Source organism: Erinaceus europaeus, chromosome X (assembly GCF_950295315.1).
Source record: "Erinaceus europaeus chromosome X, mEriEur2.1, whole genome shotgun sequence".
Lineage (NCBI taxonomy): Eukaryota > Metazoa > Chordata > Mammalia > Eulipotyphla > Erinaceidae > Erinaceus > Erinaceus europaeus.
The window spans coordinates 796,844-815,834 of NC_080185.1; the positions used below are offsets into that span (position 1 = coordinate 796,844).

Sequence of the window (18,991 nt, forward strand, 5' to 3'; positions counted from 1 at the left end):
CACTGGTGATTTGGTGGGTTCCTGAAGTCATTCTAGTCCTGTCTTCTTGAGGTCCCAGATGATCTCCTTTAGTATTCCTAGTTGACCTGGGAGAGGAGAGAAACACAGATGCTGCTGCTCCGTAGCCCTGAGAGTTCTTTATATTCTCTGGATACATCTTCAGATGTACCTGCTTTGAATGGTTTCTCCCAACATAAATGTTTATTTCTATGAAGTTTAATTTCTCATGTTATTACTTGTGCTTTTGGTGTCACACCTAAGAAACCATTGTCAAATCCAAAGTGACAAGGATTGACACTTATATATTTTTTTTGTTTTAAGATTTATTGAGTTATTTATAAGAAAGAGAGAGTGAGAGAGAGAACCAGAACATCACCCTGGCACATGCAATGTTGGGTATTCAACTGAGGACCTCCTGCTCTTGAGTCCCCTCTGTTCCCTGAGCCACCCCTGGGTGCTGTAGCTCTACTTCCTCTGGGAGTTTCACAGCTGGAGCTCTCATTCAGTGGAGCCTTCTGTAGCCTGGTCTGAAGGTTGTATGTGTTGTGATCAAAGGGCCATTCTGCATCCACAGAGCCTGGAACTCTGCATGCTAGTGATGAAGATCTAGAGGCCTCGTATCTAAGTAAATGGTTAGTTGCTTATATTTTAATAATGGTTTTGTTGCGAGTTAATACTGAGATAGTTGTGCTTAGTGCATTGTGCTCTGTACTGCAGTTTCCAACTGGCATGCAGCAGAGGCATAGTGAATAATACTTGCAGTGTGAAATCGAACTGAGTGGAGAAAATGATTCACTTGTTATCTAGCTTTCTGTTGTTGAATAAAGAATACATGTCCTTCCAGGAAAAGTTGATAGATGTTTTTGATCATACTGTTTTATAGTCTAAATTATCCTGACATTGATTAACAGGGTAATCTGGCGCTGGACACATCCTGAGAGCCCCTGCCAAGGTTTGAAATAAACATCTGGGAAATTCTATTTTGTATTATCGGTTCCTGCAGCTGCTCAGCTTCTCCTAAGCAAGGGTCAAGAGTCAGGGAATATAATAGGCTTTCTGATTGGTTTCAGATAAAAGAGAGAACACTTTGTATCAAGGACATTGTTACCGAATATACTTGGCAAGATTTCTTTGTCAGATCCCATGGAGACACACAGACACACACTAGAAAGGAGTCAAACCCAGCAATCCTGGAACTTACGTGTAGACAATAGTCATTTCCACTGGAAAGTACCCATTTTGACGGGAAGGTTCTCAGACTGAGGTCTGCTAGAGTGGGCCACATACCAGGGTGGTGCTGACACTCTGCCCTGTGGCCCCCTGACTTGGACTGTCTCCTCTTCTGTCTTGATTCTCTATCTAGTCCACTTTTTCATTCTTCCCTCAGAGGGAGAAGGAAACAGTATATGCTCTTGGCATTGTTTTCTGTTCCTGTAAGCTCTGGACCTAGTAAACATTAACTAAGTGTTATATCCTTTCATTTGGTCAGAAATCTTGAAAGTGTAAGCAGTGTTCTGGTGTGAATCAAAATCTGTATCTCTGGCCAAGGGACTGAACCTTGCTAGAACCAGCAAAAGCTCTGGCGAGACTGAGCAAGGCGGGCCAGCAGATCCGAGGAGCTGAAATGGGAAAAGGGAACAGAACAGACAGGGGACCATCAAAGAGTGTGGAAGGCTAGACTGCAACATGGATTGATGAGAGGGAGCCATGGAATAGTTTTGTCAGATTACTAAAGCCCATGTAGGGCTCTGTCAAAATTAGTTCCAGGGCCATTTCTAGAGATGCAGTGTCACAGGTGGGGTGCTCCAAATGCAGATTCTGAGGTGGCGGAGCTGTATCTTCAGACCTGGGCATGTCTCTGGGAGGCAGAGGTAGAGAAGCTCTCAGAGAAGCTGGGCCACAGTTCAGTCACCTAGTCTCGCAGGGAGTTGGCGCTCCGAGGCCCCGCTGGCTTGTCCTGAGCTGGCATGGTAGTCAGGTCTTCGTCCAAGCTTCCTGCTCCATCTCTGGGGGCGAGTCTGTCTGGGAGGAGGTCTCTTGCCAAGCCCTCATCAGAAGGCTGTGGCTGGTGTCTGTCACTTCCTGTCTTGGTTCCAGATTCCACTCACTCAGCTGGTCTGTCCTCACCTGCCTTGGGTACAACCCCTTCTCGCCCACTCTGCCCCGCCCGCCGTTCTCCTCATCAGCATGCCGGGGGTCCCGTCTGGCCTGCTGGGTCTGGGCCCAGCTGCCCACTTACCCTCACCCCACTTGACATGACGTGAGATCCTTGCAGACTGTGCGCCTGGGTGGTAGGAGAGAGGCGCAGCCCCCAGCCAGGCCTGGGAAGGCCGGGAACTCCAGTGCTCTTGCTGGAGCACTTGGCCTTGCCCATGTGTTCTTCCTGGGGCCATGGAAGCTTCTCAGATCCAGTGAAAATCGGGTCCTGGAAGCCTTCACAGGCCTGTCTCTGCGACAGCTCAGTGTGGCTCCTGTGAGATTGAAGTCCAGAGCAGGCAATCTGCCCCCAGTGGCCTGAGCCTGTGCCACTTAACCACGGCCACGACAGTGGCTATATGTTCTGCGCCTTTTACCAGAACCAAGCACAAGTGGGGATGGCAAAAACCTGACAGTCGCTGGTTTTCCCATCAAGCAGTTCTCACCAGTTCTCAGCGGCATTCTTTGTCCTAATGGCCGGGAAGAGCAGCGCTTCATGTGCACATGGAGGAGTCCCTGAGGCTGCTGCTCCAGAGACAGATAGTGCCCGGGCTGGAGAGAGAAGTGAGCACCGAGACCCCTGGGTGTTCATGTCACATCCTGCTCGCCCGAGTCTCTGGATCTCACTGCGAACATGGCAACACCCTTCCCTGGAAACAAACTCTCAAGGAAAGATGCATGTCACTGCCGCTGTCTGGGGCTCCCTGTCTAGTGCTTACCACATAGAGTGTGACTTCATCTCCTTGGCCATCTCTTATGACTCCAGTTGCTTAGAACCACCAAGGGCCAGGGAGTCATAAGAAGTGTCTGCTGACACATTTTGGTTGGTGCTACATGGCTCATAGGTGCATGAGCCTGTGGGTGTCCGAGTCCATCTGTGTGGGAGGTGAGCACATACTTGCCTGATCAAGGTCTGGGGACCAGGGTCTATGCCTGAGAAGCCTTACTTGGAGCCAGCGCCTCGCTTTCTCTGCAGGGGTCTTCATTTCCTGAGTGACCAATGTCTGAGCTGGGGCTACACGCCTGGGCCTGTCGAGGCTCTGGTGAAAGTGAACAGCGGGGCATCCAGAGCTAAGCCAGAGAGAGGGCCTCTCTGGATCAGCCGGCAGCTGAAGCCCGGCATGTGTAAGACCGATACCTCAAGGTGTTTGCCTGGCCTTGTTCTCGAGGTTTCTGAGAGGTCTAGGGCTGGAGAGATAGCACAGTTGCTCTGCAAAAAAAGACTTTCATGTGTGAGATTCCAGGGTCCCAGGTTCAATCCCTGGCACCACCATCAGCCAGAACTGAGCAAGAGAGGAAGAGAGGAAGGGAAGAAAGGAGGGAGAGAGGGAGGGAAGGAGGGAGGAAGGGGAAAGACAAGTGTACTGCTTTGCCATGTGTGCTACCCAGGTTCAAGCCTGGCTCCCACTGCATTAAAGGAAGCTTTGGTGCTGGGGTCTCTGTTATGCTCTCTCTCTCTCTCTCTCCCTATCTTTCTCTATGTTTCTGTTTCTCTCTCTAAAAAATAATAATAACCCTCCTCATAGGCCCCATCAATTCTTTATCCCACCATGCCTGGACAGGAAGCCTCACTTGTCAGCTAGGCGAGAGGACAACTTGGGAGTCCGCCTTCTAAAACTGGAGGCAAACATTCTACTTTGGATGCTTGCACACAATCACCTAGAAGCTTTCACCTGTAGCAGATGACCTGAATAGGCAGGAGATGGGAGTGTTGTGCAGGGCGGAGGGGAGAGAGCTCCTGGCACTGGTAGTCTCAGTCCTCGTGGTCTCCTTCGTGGATCTTTCTGCTGGCACCACCCCTGGTGCACCTCAAGCTCAAGCTGTCAGCATCTATGGCTCCTCTTCTTTCTGATGTCAGGTGACTTCTTGTCTTTTCTTTTTTTATATTTATTTATTTTTCCCTTTTGTTGCCCTTGCTTTTCATTGTTGTTGTTGTTATTGTTGCTTTTATTGATGTCGTCATTGTTGGATAGGACAGAGAGAAATGGAGAGATGAGGGGAAGACAGAGGGGGAGAGAAAGATAGACACCTGCAGACCTGCTTCACCGCCTATGAAGCGACCCCCCCCCTGCAGGTGGGGAGCCGGGGGCTTGAACTGGGATCCTTATGCCAGTCCTTGCGCTTTGAGCCACGTGCACTTAACCTGCTGCACTAACGCCCGACTCCCTTCTTTTTTAAACTGATTTAATGTTGATTTAAAATTTTTTAAGGTGACAGAGGTATAATCCCACTGCAGTTCCCACCATCAGAGTTCTGAGTCCCCATCCATCCTCCTCTAGCGGAAACTGTAGTAGTTCTCCCAAGGTTACAGATATGGGTGGACTCTCTCTCTGTCTGTCTGTCTGTCTGTCTGTCTGCCTATCTATAATCTATCATCTATCTTGCCCACTTAGGAATTTCTATGGCCCTGCCTTTACTTCCTTCCTGTGATTTGTTTTCTTTAACGGATGGTGGTTGTCGGGCTAGCTTCATGGGCGGGAGAGAGAGACAACCAGGGACTCATGGCTGAGTGGTACACAGTTCAGTCTTTATTCATGTGGAACGCAGCGCAATCTAAACTATCTCTAATCACAATCCTGTCCTTATCTATCCTGAGGCGGAAGAGTCAGGTCCGAAGAGGATGTACATAGGATAGGGGGTGGGGAGAAGGAAAAAGCATGCAAAACAGTGAGGATTAAACCAATGCCCTGGAGGCAGGGCGGTGCTTAGTTAACAGTGGTTATGTAAATAGATCACAGTGTTAAGCAGGGAGGTATTAAACCAATGAAACAGAAGGGGTCTTAGAAGCAGAATTTAGAAGCAGACCAACAGATGGTCCAGATGGTAGATAGGGACTGTGAGTCAGTTGGGGCTACTGTAGCAGGACATGGATCGCACACTCTGAGGCCCACCCAGAAGAATGACTTCATCCTTTCTTTATGCAGGTCTGCTGCTAGAACGCCAAGACTGCTTCCTGACAACACCTCAGCCATGTATACAAAGACTGTGTTTGTGGAGTTCACCGATCACCTCTTCAGAGTCGCCAAGCCCAGGCCCCCCTGGATGGGTAATGGGAACAGTGCTGCCTTTCACGGAAGCTGGAGCAGTGGCTGAGCACTGGTGTGGGGCCGCCTCTGGGGACTCACTTGCCAGATATGCTCTGCTCGGCTAGATGGCAGCAGCTCTGGGGGTGACCTGGGCTCATCTGGGCTTTGTACCTGCAGTCACTAGTTGGTCTCATCACATCTCAGAGCCTGCCTTCTTGATTGTCTGTAGTTATGAGAGAGACATGGGGCTTGCACCTGCGGCCTCTACTCCACACTCTCTCCCTGCCTGCTCGTGTGGTTGAAAAAGACCCCTCTCTGCTCTCATACCACTCCTCAGAAACTTGCACTCTGTATCTTCAGTTCAGATGATTATCTGATTTATTCAGCATTTGTTTATTGGAGAGAGATAAATGGAAAGGGAGAGAAAGAGACACTTGCAACCCTGCTTCACTGCTTATGCAGGTGGAGACCATAGTCTTAAACCCAGGTCCTTGCACACTGTAACATGTGCTCAAACAGCTATGCTACCTACCACCCAGCCCCTGGACTGATCTCTCTTTTCCATGAATGAGTTAGCAGTGCTTTACAGAATTGCAAGCTCTCGGAGGCCTCTTTCACAGCGTACATGGTGTGTGTGTCACCTCGAACTCCACCAAAGTTCCAAGTCACCTCATAGTAGTCACCACAGTTCTCACAGAGCCCAAGAGACATCTGATTCCTTTATTTTTCCTTTCCTCTTCTTTTCTTTTCTCTTTTCTTTCTTTCTTTCTTCCTTTTTTTTTTTTTGCCATTTCATTTGTTTGAGTGAAAACCATCAAGTACTGGTCCTTCAGCTCTTAGGTCAGTTGGCATAATCACCTCTGGTTCAGCCACTTTGTCCCAAATGATACAGTCTCAGCATCTGCGATTCTCATGACTTTCTTGGAATTCTACCTACTTGGATGTCCAGTAAGCATGTGTGAAGACTGGGGTGGGAGGACTCTCCTCATGGCATGGTAAGGAGCATGGGCTTGGTGGAAGCTGACTGTACCACCACTGTCTGGTATGACCCCCAAAGTTACTGGAAGAAGGCTTTCTGCCAGAATTGATCAGCCCTGACAGAACAGAACGTGTGCATGTGTGTGTGCGTGTGTGTGCGTGTGTGTGTGTGTGTGTGTGTGTGTGTGTGTGTGTGTGATGTCCTGCCAGAAGTGCAAGTCAGAGGGGAAGAGACATAGCTCATGTCAGGACGAGTAAGGTGTCTCCACCTAGGAGAGACTCTCTACAGAGCTCAGGAACATTCACTTCAGGCAAAAAAGCCCAGCTGGTCAGAACTCAGGGGCCTTGGAATTGTAGGGCCAGAGTCACCGGCACCTGGAAATGGTACTGTTAGTGCAAGCAAGCTGCGTGGAGCCACTGGTGTGCTCAGAGGGCCCTGGACTGTTACCTTCACCGTCTGTCTTGTTCCTGCTGTGCCTGTAGTGGCTGGGCCTGGGACAGGACACACTGCGTGGTAGGAATGCAGCTCTTTTTCCCTAGATTTTTAAAAAATATTTATTCCCTTTTTTATTGCCCTTGTTGTTCTTTTATTGTTGTAGTTATTGATGTCGTCATTGTTGGATAGGACAGAGAGAAATGGAGAGAGGAGGGGAAGACAGAGAGGGGGGAGAGAAAGATAGACACCTGCAGACCTGCTTCCCCACCTGTGAAGTGACTCCCCTGCAGGTGGGGAGTTGGGGGCTTGAACCAGGATCCTTCCGCCAGTCCTTGCGCTTTGGGCCACATGTGCTTAACCCGCTGTGCCACCGCCCGACTCCCGGAATGCAGCTCTTGACTGAGTGATTTGCTAGAACCTGTCCTCACAGCCCTGAGGCTGACTGAGAGCAGTGTATGCACGCATTCCTTCCTCCCTTCCTCCTTCCCTCTCTTCCTGTGTCCAATGGCTGCTTTTGCATCCATGACCACAGGGGCCTTGCTTCGCAGTGACAGACTTTCTAGGTCATGGTCAAGGGACCTCTGCAGAACATCTCATTCTTGCAGGTCTGCTGGGCCCTACCATCCGGGCTGAGGTTTCTGACACAGTGGTCATCACACTGAAGAACATGGCCCCCCACCCCGTCAGTCTGCATGGCATTGGCGTCTCATTTTGGAAAGCTTCTGAAGGTGAGTCACATGCTTTGCCTCCCAGTGACAGACGAGAGGCCTGTGTGTGCTGTCACCTCAATGACCTCAGTGGTTGACAGAAACATTCACAGGCAGATAGTAGCGATAGCATGGTGAGTGCAAGGTCAGAGGTTAGTGAGTAATGGAGCGAGAGTTCATTCTTGGGCCTGGACTTGTGCTCTGAAGCACAGTGCTGCAGTGCGAGGACTTTAGCATATGGCTTCTGTGGCTGCAAGCTCCCATCACTGCAGCTTTGCTACTCTCCTTTTTGTTTCATTCACAGAGAGGCTTCCTGACAAAGTGGCAGAGAGAGCCTCTGGCAGTTCGAGGCCAGGCTGGATCTCAGGATGCTGACCTCTGGGGGGCAGAGGAGTGGGCAGGGAATGAAGCCTCTTTGCACGAGCTTTCTCTTGTCAGGTGAGAAGACTGGCTTCAGCCAATTCACCTGGAAAAGGATCCTCCTCACAGCACAGGGAAGTGGGCAAGAATCCAAAATATAGCTACCACAGGCCACTATCCTGGGAAGGACAAGACCTCCCACAGCTGCAGGATTCTAGCAGCGAAAGGAAGGTTCTGGTACTCATCCTCAGGACTCACGAAGTGGCATCTGGTCAGCCTGGCTCAGTGCAGGTTCCATCTCTTTTCTGAATGACATCACCCAGGGGGCTGTCACCCCCAGCTTCCTCCTGAGATCAAGGTTGTGCTGTAGGAAAGCCAGGCAGGTCTGTCAGATTTGACAGTACTGTGTCTCCCCCTAGAACTCCAAGTGTCTGCTCTCCTGAGCCATGTGCTCAGGCATGTGGCTGAGGCTGGCTGGCCAAGGGAGCATGGAGCGCTCTCTGTGGCTAGACAGCAGATGGGCACTGGGGGATGCCACTAACGGGAACAAAGATCTTGTCTGTGCTTTCTGTGCTGCTAGACTCCATCTCCAGAGAGTCTGAGGAGGGCCAGAGAGGAGCATGTGGAGACTGAAGCTGTCATGCTCACCCGGGTGGGTCATAGCCACGCTCTGCAGAGCCTCTCCTGGCACCAGCACAGAGCCGAGCACCAGTCAGCAGCATTTGTGGGAACCGTTTGTCCTGATTCTTCCAAGTTGTGAATTCCTCCTGACCTTGTGATGACCTCCCCAACAATTGTGTCTGTCTCTCAAAATCCCAAGAGCATAAACATCTGAAGACAGAGGAGTGTCTGTCGTGTTGGTGCTGTGTCCTGAGCTTCTCATGAGCTGCCTGGCCTGTACTGAGCTGGCCCAAGGGCCATACTGTGGCAGACTCCCATCACTTCTTTTTGTCTGTAATATTTTGTTAATTCTTTTTAGTGGAAGAGAGAGAGACACCAGAGCACTGCTCAGCTTTGGCTGATGGTGGTGCTGGGGATTGAATCTGGGGCTTCATGCATGAAAACCTTTTCGCATAACCACTATGATATCTCCCTAGCCCCGTTTTTAAAAATTCAACCAGAGCACTGATCAGCTCTGGCTTATGATGGTGTGGAGGACTGAACCTAGGACATCGGAGCCTCAGGCATGAGCATCTCTTTGCATAACCATTATGCTAGGTACCCCCACCCTACCAGATTTTTTCAAGAATTAGAATGACCAAGGACTTTGAGCAAGTCCAGTATTTTTCAAGGTTGTTTGTTTGCTTGTTTGTTTTTCCCCCAGAGCCCTGTTCAGCTCTGGCTGCTGATGGTGCTGAGAATTGAATCTGGGACCTCAGTGCCTCAGGCAGGAAAGTTGTTTGCAGAACCACTCTGCTGTCTTCCCTGCCCTTTTGGATTTCTTCTTCCTGCCATCACACAGAACTTACACTCCACAGGCTCAGAAATTGCTTTTTAAAAACATCCTGCAAGTTCAACCTGACATTCTTTCTTTCCTTTTGTCCTCCTCCTCCTCCTCCTCCTCCTCCTTCTTCCTCCCCGCAGGTTCATCGGTCCATTTTAACTTTTTCTGATAGATAGAAACAAACACAGGGTGGGGGAGCACAGAATTGAGAGCCTGCTGGCTTGTGGTCATCGTGGCCCACAGAGCCTCTCCTGGCATTCGTGACCACTGTAGAGGCACCGCCCCGCTGGCCCACACCCCTGAGCAAGTCACCAGGGATGGAAGGCCAGGGTGAATCTGAGGGCCTTGGACTTGCTTCCATCTCACTGAGTTGTATCTGTTTGGAGTATAAAGTCTGGAGTATAAAATTTTCCAAAGACAGGTGGAGGAAGAATGGTTAACAGACTTTGACCTTCCCTTTTCTGCTAATGTGAGAGAGCAAGGCCGGAGGATCATGACTATCTGGAGACACATTCTGCAACCCGGCTCAAGTAAAATCCATCAGAAAAACCCAATCCTGAGGCCGCCCTGTCAGGACCATTGTGGTAGCCACTGCCCTCTTGTGGTTACTGAGGACTTGACTCCAGGGGCGAGGAGATGGCACCAGTGGTAGCACACCAGCCTTTCATGCCTGAAGCCCCAGGAGTCAAGTCCAGGCAGATAGCAGCATAAGCCAGAGCTGAGCAGCACTCTGGTTACAGAGAGCCCATCACTCATCACACTCATTCTCTGTATTTCTCCCATGTTGGAATGCCATGTGCATATGCTGGGTTAGATGGAAGACATTCTTACCATTTCTTCTCTTCATTATGTGTCTCGTTTCTGTTGCACATCAGAGCTCAGTCACTTCCATGAAGAACAGCGTCTGCTCCCCCTGCAGGGCTGACTTCTGGGCCAATAAAAACTAGGCCCAGCCCATTCCTGGAAAGGAAGACATCTGGGCTGAGTCCCAAAATCTCACTGAGGAGCACACACACTGGCCCCCCATCAGGAAAGGGCTAAGGATGGGCCAGGCTCACAGTGGCCTAGAGCCAAGCTTGCGACTTCCACCCTCAGTGTGGCCTCAGCGGGGCATTGGTCTGGGGATAGATGGGATGGGAGATGTTTCATGGGATCGAGGACATTGTCACTTTAATCCAAGCTTCAGTGTTTAATCAGGTTCCCAGGGCAACCAGGCCACAGACAGAGCCTAACCTCTCACTTCATCTACCTTGTGTGCTGAGATACATTTCTGCAAAGAATCGAGACTCTATGACTCCTTCCCAAGAGTCCCATGACTCTCCAGACAGACAGCCCACGCCCCATTTCTGTGCATGGATGCTGCCAAGACAGGGGAGCTGGCCTCAGTCAACAGGCAGCTTGTCTGCCCAAAGTCCCCGATCCACAAGCATCTCTGCAGCCTTCCTCCACGAGACAGGAAGAGGCAGAGGGCGTCACTGACTGTGGTACACAGGGTGGAGAAGGCTTGAGCAAATCAGTCATTACTGATTTGCTCCATTGTTCCCAGGCTGGGCACCTTATACAGCAGCTCAAGTCCTGTTCGGAGATTGGAGGCCTTCATTCCCTGGGTTAGGGGACAATGTCGGGCAACATAGAGGAAAAGTCATGTCAGCTTCTGACTGGAGCCTGGCAAGTGGTTTTCACAAGGCACAGCCACTTGGGAGTGTCCAGAAGTAGTCAAAGGTGGTGGGGGGGCTTAGAAATACCTGGGTCGCTGCAGACCTGCAGTTGGGGCTGAGCACGGTGAGGTCTGAGGACACAGACAGCACACTGATGCAGTGGGCTTGCAGCCACGTAGCTAATGGTCACCTGGCTTGACGTGGACTGGTGGCGGTCCTGCTCACGAGTCCCAGGGGCCCTGGCTGTTAGTCACATCTGCACAAGGCATGGAAACTTCTGCTTGGTGACTCTCTCAATTCTTAGCTTGTATCCATCCCAGCAAAGATTAAATGTTCACAGCATTCTTGTTGACTAAACGAGTCAGTGTTTCTGCACTGAGAAATAACCTCTTTGTCTGTCTGCAGTCTCTGTCACTTATTGCAAGCAAGCTCCTCCTCACCCCTGACCCTCATCAGTGCCAGTCAAAGCCTCTGAGAGAAATGCACCCCACCCTGTGCTGTTAGCTTAAGTGGTACACTAAGAGATACCATATGAGCAGCATCTGTGGTTGGGATCTGAGGCCTTGTTGCCAGGGAGCTTGGCATAGGTTCTCACATGAAACTGGAGTCAGAATACCCAAAAGCAAGTTGTAAAGAATGACTTTCTTGGAAGCAAAGGCAGTTAGCAGGTGGACTGCTCCCGCTAGTGAGTCTGGTGAGTCAGGAGGGCTAGACCAGGATTCGCACTCCATGCGTTCAACCTCTTCTCCCAGCCACCAACAGTCACACAGGCATGACACACGGGAGGTGAGACAGTCTGAGTGGGGGCTGGAGATCCCGACTCTTCCTACCTCTGCAGGAGTTGGCAGATGTCAGCCCCTTGATTTGGTGTGTGTGCGGGGCAGGGGGAGGATGAAGCTTTATGTATTTTCTGTCACCTAAATTCTGTTCATTCCCCTCACTGTGGCTGACACCTGCCACTTTAGTGACATGAAGGAGCTGGTGGAAGTGGTGAGATTCCTTCAGGGGACAGACACACACCCTTTTAATTCCCACATCTGTAGCCTTGGAGGAGGTGCAGTGGCTAGAGCTTGGGGCTCTCAAGCATGAAGTCCTGAGTTTGATCCCTAGCATCACATGTACTACAGTGATGCTCTGGTTCTCTCTCACATTCATAAGTAAGTAAATGAGTGAATCTTTACAATAGTGGAAAATAAATCCCCACACTTAGGAACTAGCCAGCCTGCCCCCGCCTCCACAGGTCACACCCTTCACCCAGTCCCTTGAGCTCCTCTGCTGTCAGAGGCTGCTTCTACTGGGAGTTGCTGCTCACTAGTGTTCCTGACATGCTCCCAACAGTGGCTTCCGGGGTAGAATAGACCTGGGCAGCCATGCCTGTTTTCAGGGAGAGAACAAAGGACACTCATCCCTTTTGCTGCAGGTGCTGAGTATGAGGACCAGACCAGCCAGCAGGAGAAGACAGATGGCAAAGTCATGCCTGGGGCTAGCCACACCTATGTCTGGCAGGTCCTGAAAGAGACCGGCCCAACAGCCTCGGCCTCAGAACCACCGTGTCTCACCTACTCCTACCTCTCTCACGTGGACCTAGTCAAAGACCTGAACTCGGGCCTCATTGGAGCACTGCTGGTCTGCAGAGAAGGTGAGTGGAGAGGAAGTCAGCAGGGAAGTATAAACATTCTAGGCCCATCCCTAATCCGAGGTTTAATCATTTCACATACCAGACTGCTTCTCCAGTTTCTGTAGCTCTCAGGAAAAAAAAAAAAAAGGAAGGAAGGAAGAAAAGAAAAAGAAAAAGAAAAAAATCCTCCCACCCCTGCAACTGTAAATAGGCCCAGGGAGTTGAGCCCACCCTTAAAGCACCAGGCTTGCATATTTGAGGGCCCAGAGGCCTAAAATTTGACCCCTAGCACCACCATGCCAGGTGCCAGAACTCAGCAGTGCTCTGACTGTTCTCACTCTCTCCCTCCATCTCTAATAAAAAGAAGCGAGAAGATACAACTTGAAAAATAAAACAATTATAGCATAAAATAGTTTCTACTGGAACCTCGGAAATATCTGAACTTCCATATTTCTCGAAGCAATCCGCACAAGTCAATATGTGTTCCGTGTCCATGGGCTGACAAGTGGATACACAAAATGTCACACATCCGTCACATTGACGATGTCTGCACTCAAAGTGAAGGAGACCCTACCTTTTGCAGTCACGAGTCTACCTGGAAAGCACAGTTTGGTAAAACAGATCAGCCATCAAAAGACAAATTTTTGCTTCCAGTCAATGTGAGCTATCTGAAGTGTAGTCTAGGATTCACACAGAAGCAGAAAATAGTTTTGCAGTTTCCAGGGCCAGGGGATCAAAGGAGTGAGAATTGTTTTTCAGTGGGCACAAAGTCTCAGGGACAGTAGATAAGTCAGTTCCAGAGATCTGTGTGACTAGGGCATGGAGTTAACAATATGGCATCTTACACTTCAAAATTTGAACTTCGCAAAATGCAAATATACAATTTGTGTTAAGAGGGTAGGTCTCATATCAGTTGTTCCTTACACACACACACACACACACACACACACACACACACACACACGCATGCCCTGAAACACAAGGAAACTCTTGTAAGTGCTGGACATATCTGTTATTTTGGTTTGCTGATGGCAACATGGCATTTCCTCTGTCCAAAGTCATCAAATGGTGACCAAATTAAGGGTCCACTGCCGCCTGCACTGAAGGTTCATTAACTGAGAGATTAAGACATAGTGTGTGAAAAGTAGCCTAGACGTGAGAGTGTAGCAGACTCATGTCTCAGAAAAACATTTCTGTGTCAGAAGGCTGCGGCTCGGGGCTTTTAGAGGGCAGAGGGACAGTGGGAGAGAAAGCGTCCAACCATGCTTCCCATCAGACTGATGTAAGGGTCTTATCACAAGGCTGGCTGGCTGTAGCGGCCTGTCATGAGTAAACCACTGGAGCCCAGTGGTCTGTGAAACTTGGAGAGAGAGTCATTCGGTAACACCTCCTCCCCGGGGTCTGCACAACAGGACCACCTTCTCCCAGAAGTCACCACCATGACTGGGCTCTGGTTTCAGCATTCTGTAGTAGTAGGACACGTGTACTGTGGAGAGCGAGATGGAGTCGGGAAAGCTCGCCCACTTCCAGAGTCGCACACAAGAAATGCCCAAGAGAAATGACCCTTCCCGTCTGTGGCCAGAAGAAGACAAAACGGGCTATGATGACATCGTGTATGTGATTCCGAAAGTGGGCAAGATTTCCGACTCTGCCTTGCTCTCCACAGTACACTTGCCCCATTACCACAGAAAGCTGAAGCCAGTCCTTTGCATATGGATTGTACCTGAGCTAAACTGTTAAACTGCATTTTCTATACCATCAGTCACTAATCAGAAAGTGAAATCCAAGACTTGGCCTCCTACCCCCAAACGTCAAGAAAGTAGGCATAAATCTGACAGCTGTGTAAATCTCTGTGCAAACTACACAAGAGGGCCTAAATGAATGGGTTCGCATGAGATTCAGCACACGGAAGGTGTCCTTTCTCAGTCTATGGCCTTAGTGACAGCAGTTCCTGTCCCAGCAAGACTCCTGGTGTCGCTATAGGTACCCGAAACGTCCACGAGAAGGCAGAGGAACTGGAGTAGCCAAAATGGTTATGGGAGGGGGTGATTCTACTCGTTTATCCAACTTACCATGAAGCTTCAATAAACGTAGCACATGTTTTGGTTAATGGAATAGACTCATAGATTAATGGAACAAAACAGAGTCCAGAAATAGATTCACACAAGCATGCCCAATCCATTTGGTACAAAACCAGTGTAGAGGAGGCAGGGTCGCCCTCTGACAGATGGTGCTGGGACTATCGGAAAGCTGCCTGCAGCTCCGTGGGTTCTGGAAGGCCGTCACCAAATGCTGAGGTTCTGTGCTCACCACTTGAAAGACAATGTTCAAAAGGTGAGCACCGCAAGAAAAAGATGCTTTGCTCAGGAAGTAGCAAGCCTGAGCAGAGGGCAGGCTTGTCTTCAGAAGCATCTCCTCACCTTGAACAAGGAGCAAAGGTCATGAGTAGGGAGGCTTCGGCGGGCTGCAGGAGGCAGAAGCTATGCGCAAGGCATACTCCTTCTGTGTCTGCAGACACGGGGCTGCTAGCAGGGCAAGCACAGACATTATCAGGAAGCCTCTGTAAATTCCTCAGCGGAAGTTGTGCAGGACCGGGAAGACTGAGGGGGAACCATGGTGTGGCTAGTGGAGGGTGGAGTGCTCTGGTTCCCATAACCTCAGGGCAGCCACATCTGTGAGAAACTTGCCAACTTCCTCAAGGCCAGCTCCTGCATATCTTAAACAAGCAAGATTCTTCTTGTGCAAGTTAAACATTACTCAAAGTCAAGACAGTAAAATCAACAGCAATGGTTGAGTGCAAGCTGCAAGCAAAGCTTAAGCTTTTGTTACACAAAGAAATCTCTCTAGTTTGCTTACAAAACCATGACTTCTTATTTGGAAACACTGCAAAAAATCTTCATGGCTGAGGGCTAGGAGAAGGGTTACTAGAGCACACCGAAGACACAATCCAGAAAGGAAAAGAATGAATATAACCTACTCAAATTAATATATTTTTATTTGTTAAAACCTAAATGAACAAACGAAAATACACGGTGGAGGGGACAAAATGACATGCTAGATACTGGAAGGAAGTATTTGTCAGTCAGATATGTGTCCAGAATGTGTCCTGTGAAAGCCTCACAAATAGCCTGGGATTGAACTCACAGCATCACGCAAAGCATGTGCTCTGTCACTGAACTGCAGCCCTGGCCTGCAAATTGATATTTTTGACAAGCAGATGATTGAATAGAAACTTCACTGAGGAAGCTATACAAGGGGTGACGGGCAGAGAGGTCCACAAGGAGGTGCCTGGCAGCACTGGCACGGAAGAGATGCCAGGGAAGACAGCACTATCGCATTACGTTAGTGATGTGGCTGACATGGAAGGGCTGAGTCACCACAGCAGTCTGTTGGGTTAAAGACTCGGAGAGAACATTTCGTCATGGAGTTTCTCTGATTATCACTGAAAAAAATTAGAATGTGAAGCATGATAAATATCTTCAGGCCACGGGAGAGGGGGACAGGAGATACAGTGAGACACACCCGCACACCTATCTGAGTGGTTCAGACAGTGAGTTTGAGCTGTTGAGTCTGCCGCTGAGAGTGGACAGTAATGGGCAGCAGCCTGGTGCATTGTGCTGGGGACTCGTGGCGGTGCCCAATACCGGCAAACGGGCTGGCAGAGCCAAACTGTGCCTTGGGTGTGGTCAGCAAGGTGGCACGGGGTACTGCTCACAACTTTTATCCCCAGGCCTTCCCATCTCCTCCGCCTGGCTATTTCTGACAGTAAACCCATAGTCTTTTCCTAGATAACTACAATGCTTTCTGAGTTTTGTGAGGTTTTGTTTCCAAGTTCCTCCAGCAAATGAGTCAGATCCAAGGAGGGGTTGTGAGAATGTCCACTCAATTGGGGAGGAGCAGAGCACAGCTGGCAACCTGGATTTGTGTTGGAGTCTGAAGTTGGGGGGCTGGGGGCATCCACTGCTGTGGGCTTGAGCATCTAAGCTCCGAACCTGTGGAATATAATATTACCTCAGGTGCCAGAATTGAGCTTCATTGTAGGACACTGGCTGTTAGAATTATCTTGGGGATACAAGGGGTACCCATCTGCATACTGGAATTAGTGTCAGATCTGTAGGCTTTTTTAAAAAAAATTTTTCCCCCAGAGCACCATTTAGCTCTGGATTATGGTGGTGAAGGGCACTGAACCTCAGAAACTCAGGCATAAGAGTCTCTTTCCATAGCCATTACGCTATCTCCCCTGCCCTTATAGGCATTTTCTTATACTAACTGTGGTCCATACAAATCACTCAGCAAAGAAACTGGACCAAGATGGCTGACTCGCAAAGGAAGTGAACAAATTCCATTCTGGAAAAAGTTAATCTGCAGATTTAAGGGTCAGGTGGTAGTACATCTGGTAGAGCACACATATTACCATGTGTGAGGATCAGGTTTAAGCAATGGGTCCCCACCTGCAGGGGAGGCTTAATAAAGGGTGGAGTAGTTCTGCAGGTGTCTGTCCCGCACTCTCTCAGCCTCACTCTCTATTAAAAATCAAGACAAAGGAACACCAAAGGAGCACAACAAGACAGGACTAGAATGACTTCAGGAACCCACCAAATCACCGGTGAGGGCAAACACATGTGGCTTGCGGACAGAGAGGAGCCTAGGGAGAGATTAAGTGGCTGGTAACAGTCCGGCAGTTTACCAGTTGAGACATCACCTCCAGTCTGTTTCACCAACAAAAAGACGGCTGAAGGGAGGAGGGAACTCCCCTAGGACTCACCAAATGCATCTGTGAGTCTCCATTGATACTGCCCTCAGAAGCTGCTGCAGCAGGGGTAGGCCCTGTGCTGACACCAGGGAACAGAGAACTAACCAGGAAACTCAGGAGAAGATCTACACCTCAGTGGCCTAGTGGTAGGGCTGTGAGAGACCCTTTGCATAACCACTAGATTACATCTGCCCCACACTGCTTTATCTCTTGGTCAGGAGTCAGTGATTAAACTAAGAAGCCTACTTATAGTTTAAAAGCTATCAGGCTCCCATAGCTACAGGGAAGAGAAAGAATAAGAGGGGTTTTTAAGTCACTGAGCTCCAACTCAGGGATTAAAATACTATGGAAACAACTGTCAATTTCCACAACTGTGAACCCTTTAATTAACTTACTTAGAAACAAGACAATCCACGCAAGAGTGATCAGTAAATTGAAAAGTACTGAGAGAGGGAGCTCATAACATACTATATAAAATGGTTAAACCAACGAGAAGAAATATTGGTGAAATGAACCAGGACAAGAGTCCAGCTAAGAGACTCCCAAAGGTTGAAGCACACAAAATAATAAGGTCAACATCCAAAGACTAGTTAAGGAAATAATCACAGGAGTGAATAAAGAGTTTGAAAGAATTGTCATCAGAAATGCAGAAACAAGAAATGAGACTCTGGAAGAAAACACTGCTTATCTCAAGGTTATTAGAGAGCTGAAAGCTGAAATAGCCGAGTTAAGAACACAACTAGCTGAACAAGCTAAAACAGTATCAGAACAGTGTAACAAAACAGATGAACTCCAGAAAACAGTAGAGGGGAGAGATCATAGAACAAATGAGGCTGAAGACAGACTTAGCAAGGTCTAGGACAAATTAGAGACAAAAAAGTAAGAGATCTCAAAAAGAGATTATGAGATACTGAAAACAACAGCAGAGACCTATGGGATGCCTTCAAAAGAAATAATATACCCATTATTGGCTTACCAGAGGAAGGGGGGGAAAGAAAGCATTCTTCAGGACATAATAGCTGAGAACTTCTCTAGTCTAGACAACTTCAAAGACATAAAGGTTCAAGAAGCCCAGAGGGTCCCAAACAGAATTAACCCAGACTTAAAGACACCAAGACACATCCTATTTAGAATGTAAAGGAATAAGGATAAAGAAAGGATCCTGAAGGCTGCAAAAGAAAAAAACAAAGAGTCACCTACAGAGGAAAACCCATAAGATTAGCAGCAGACTTCTCCACACAAACACTACAGGCCAGAAGAGAATGGCAAGATATCTTTCGAGTGCTCAATGAGAAAGGCTTTCAGCCAGGATGACTGTATCCTGCTAGACTATCATTCAGACTAGATGGAGGCATAAAAACCCTCTCAGACAAGCAACAGTTGAAAGAACCAACTATCAAAAAAAAAAAAAAAAAGAAAAGAAAGAACCAACTATCAATCCTGCCCTGAAAAAAGTTCTGGAAGGTCTCCTATAAACAGTCAGACCACCACAAATATGCCATATACCAGAACATTCTAAAATTCTACAAGAAAGTTGTTAAAATATCTTCAGTGTTTGGTATCAATAAATTTCAATGGCCTGACTTCAATTATTAAAAGGCACAGAGTAGGAAGATGGATCAGAAAATACAACCCAACCATATTCTGTCTACAGGAAACCCACCTAACTCAACAAGCCAAACACAGATTCAAAGTGAAAGGATGGAAACTATCATACAAGCCAATGGCCCACAAAAAAGGGCAGAAACAGCTATTCTCATATCTGACACGATAGACTTTAAAATAAATGAAATTAAAAAAGATAGGGATGGACAT

General features: G+C 48.6%; 1 protein-coding gene across 4 annotated transcripts in view; it reads left to right on the forward strand.

The window, feature by feature from the left end:
* Window positions 1-18,991, forward strand: part of F8 (coagulation factor VIII) — a 132,048-nt gene that overhangs the window by 24,539 nt on the left and 88,518 nt on the right. For all 4 annotated transcript variants that reach the window (XR_009547490.1, XM_007538215.3, XM_060182862.1 and 1 more), the window contains exons 2-4: window positions 5,121-5,242; window positions 7,242-7,364; window positions 12,226-12,444. Coding sequence is in view for 3 of the 4 variants with exons in the window: in XM_007538215.3 (XP_007538277.1) it covers window positions 5,121-5,242; window positions 7,242-7,364; window positions 12,226-12,444 (464 nt within the window). In the remaining variant the exon portion in view is untranslated. The remainder of the gene's footprint in view (window positions 1-5,120; window positions 5,243-7,241; window positions 7,365-12,225; window positions 12,445-18,991) is intronic.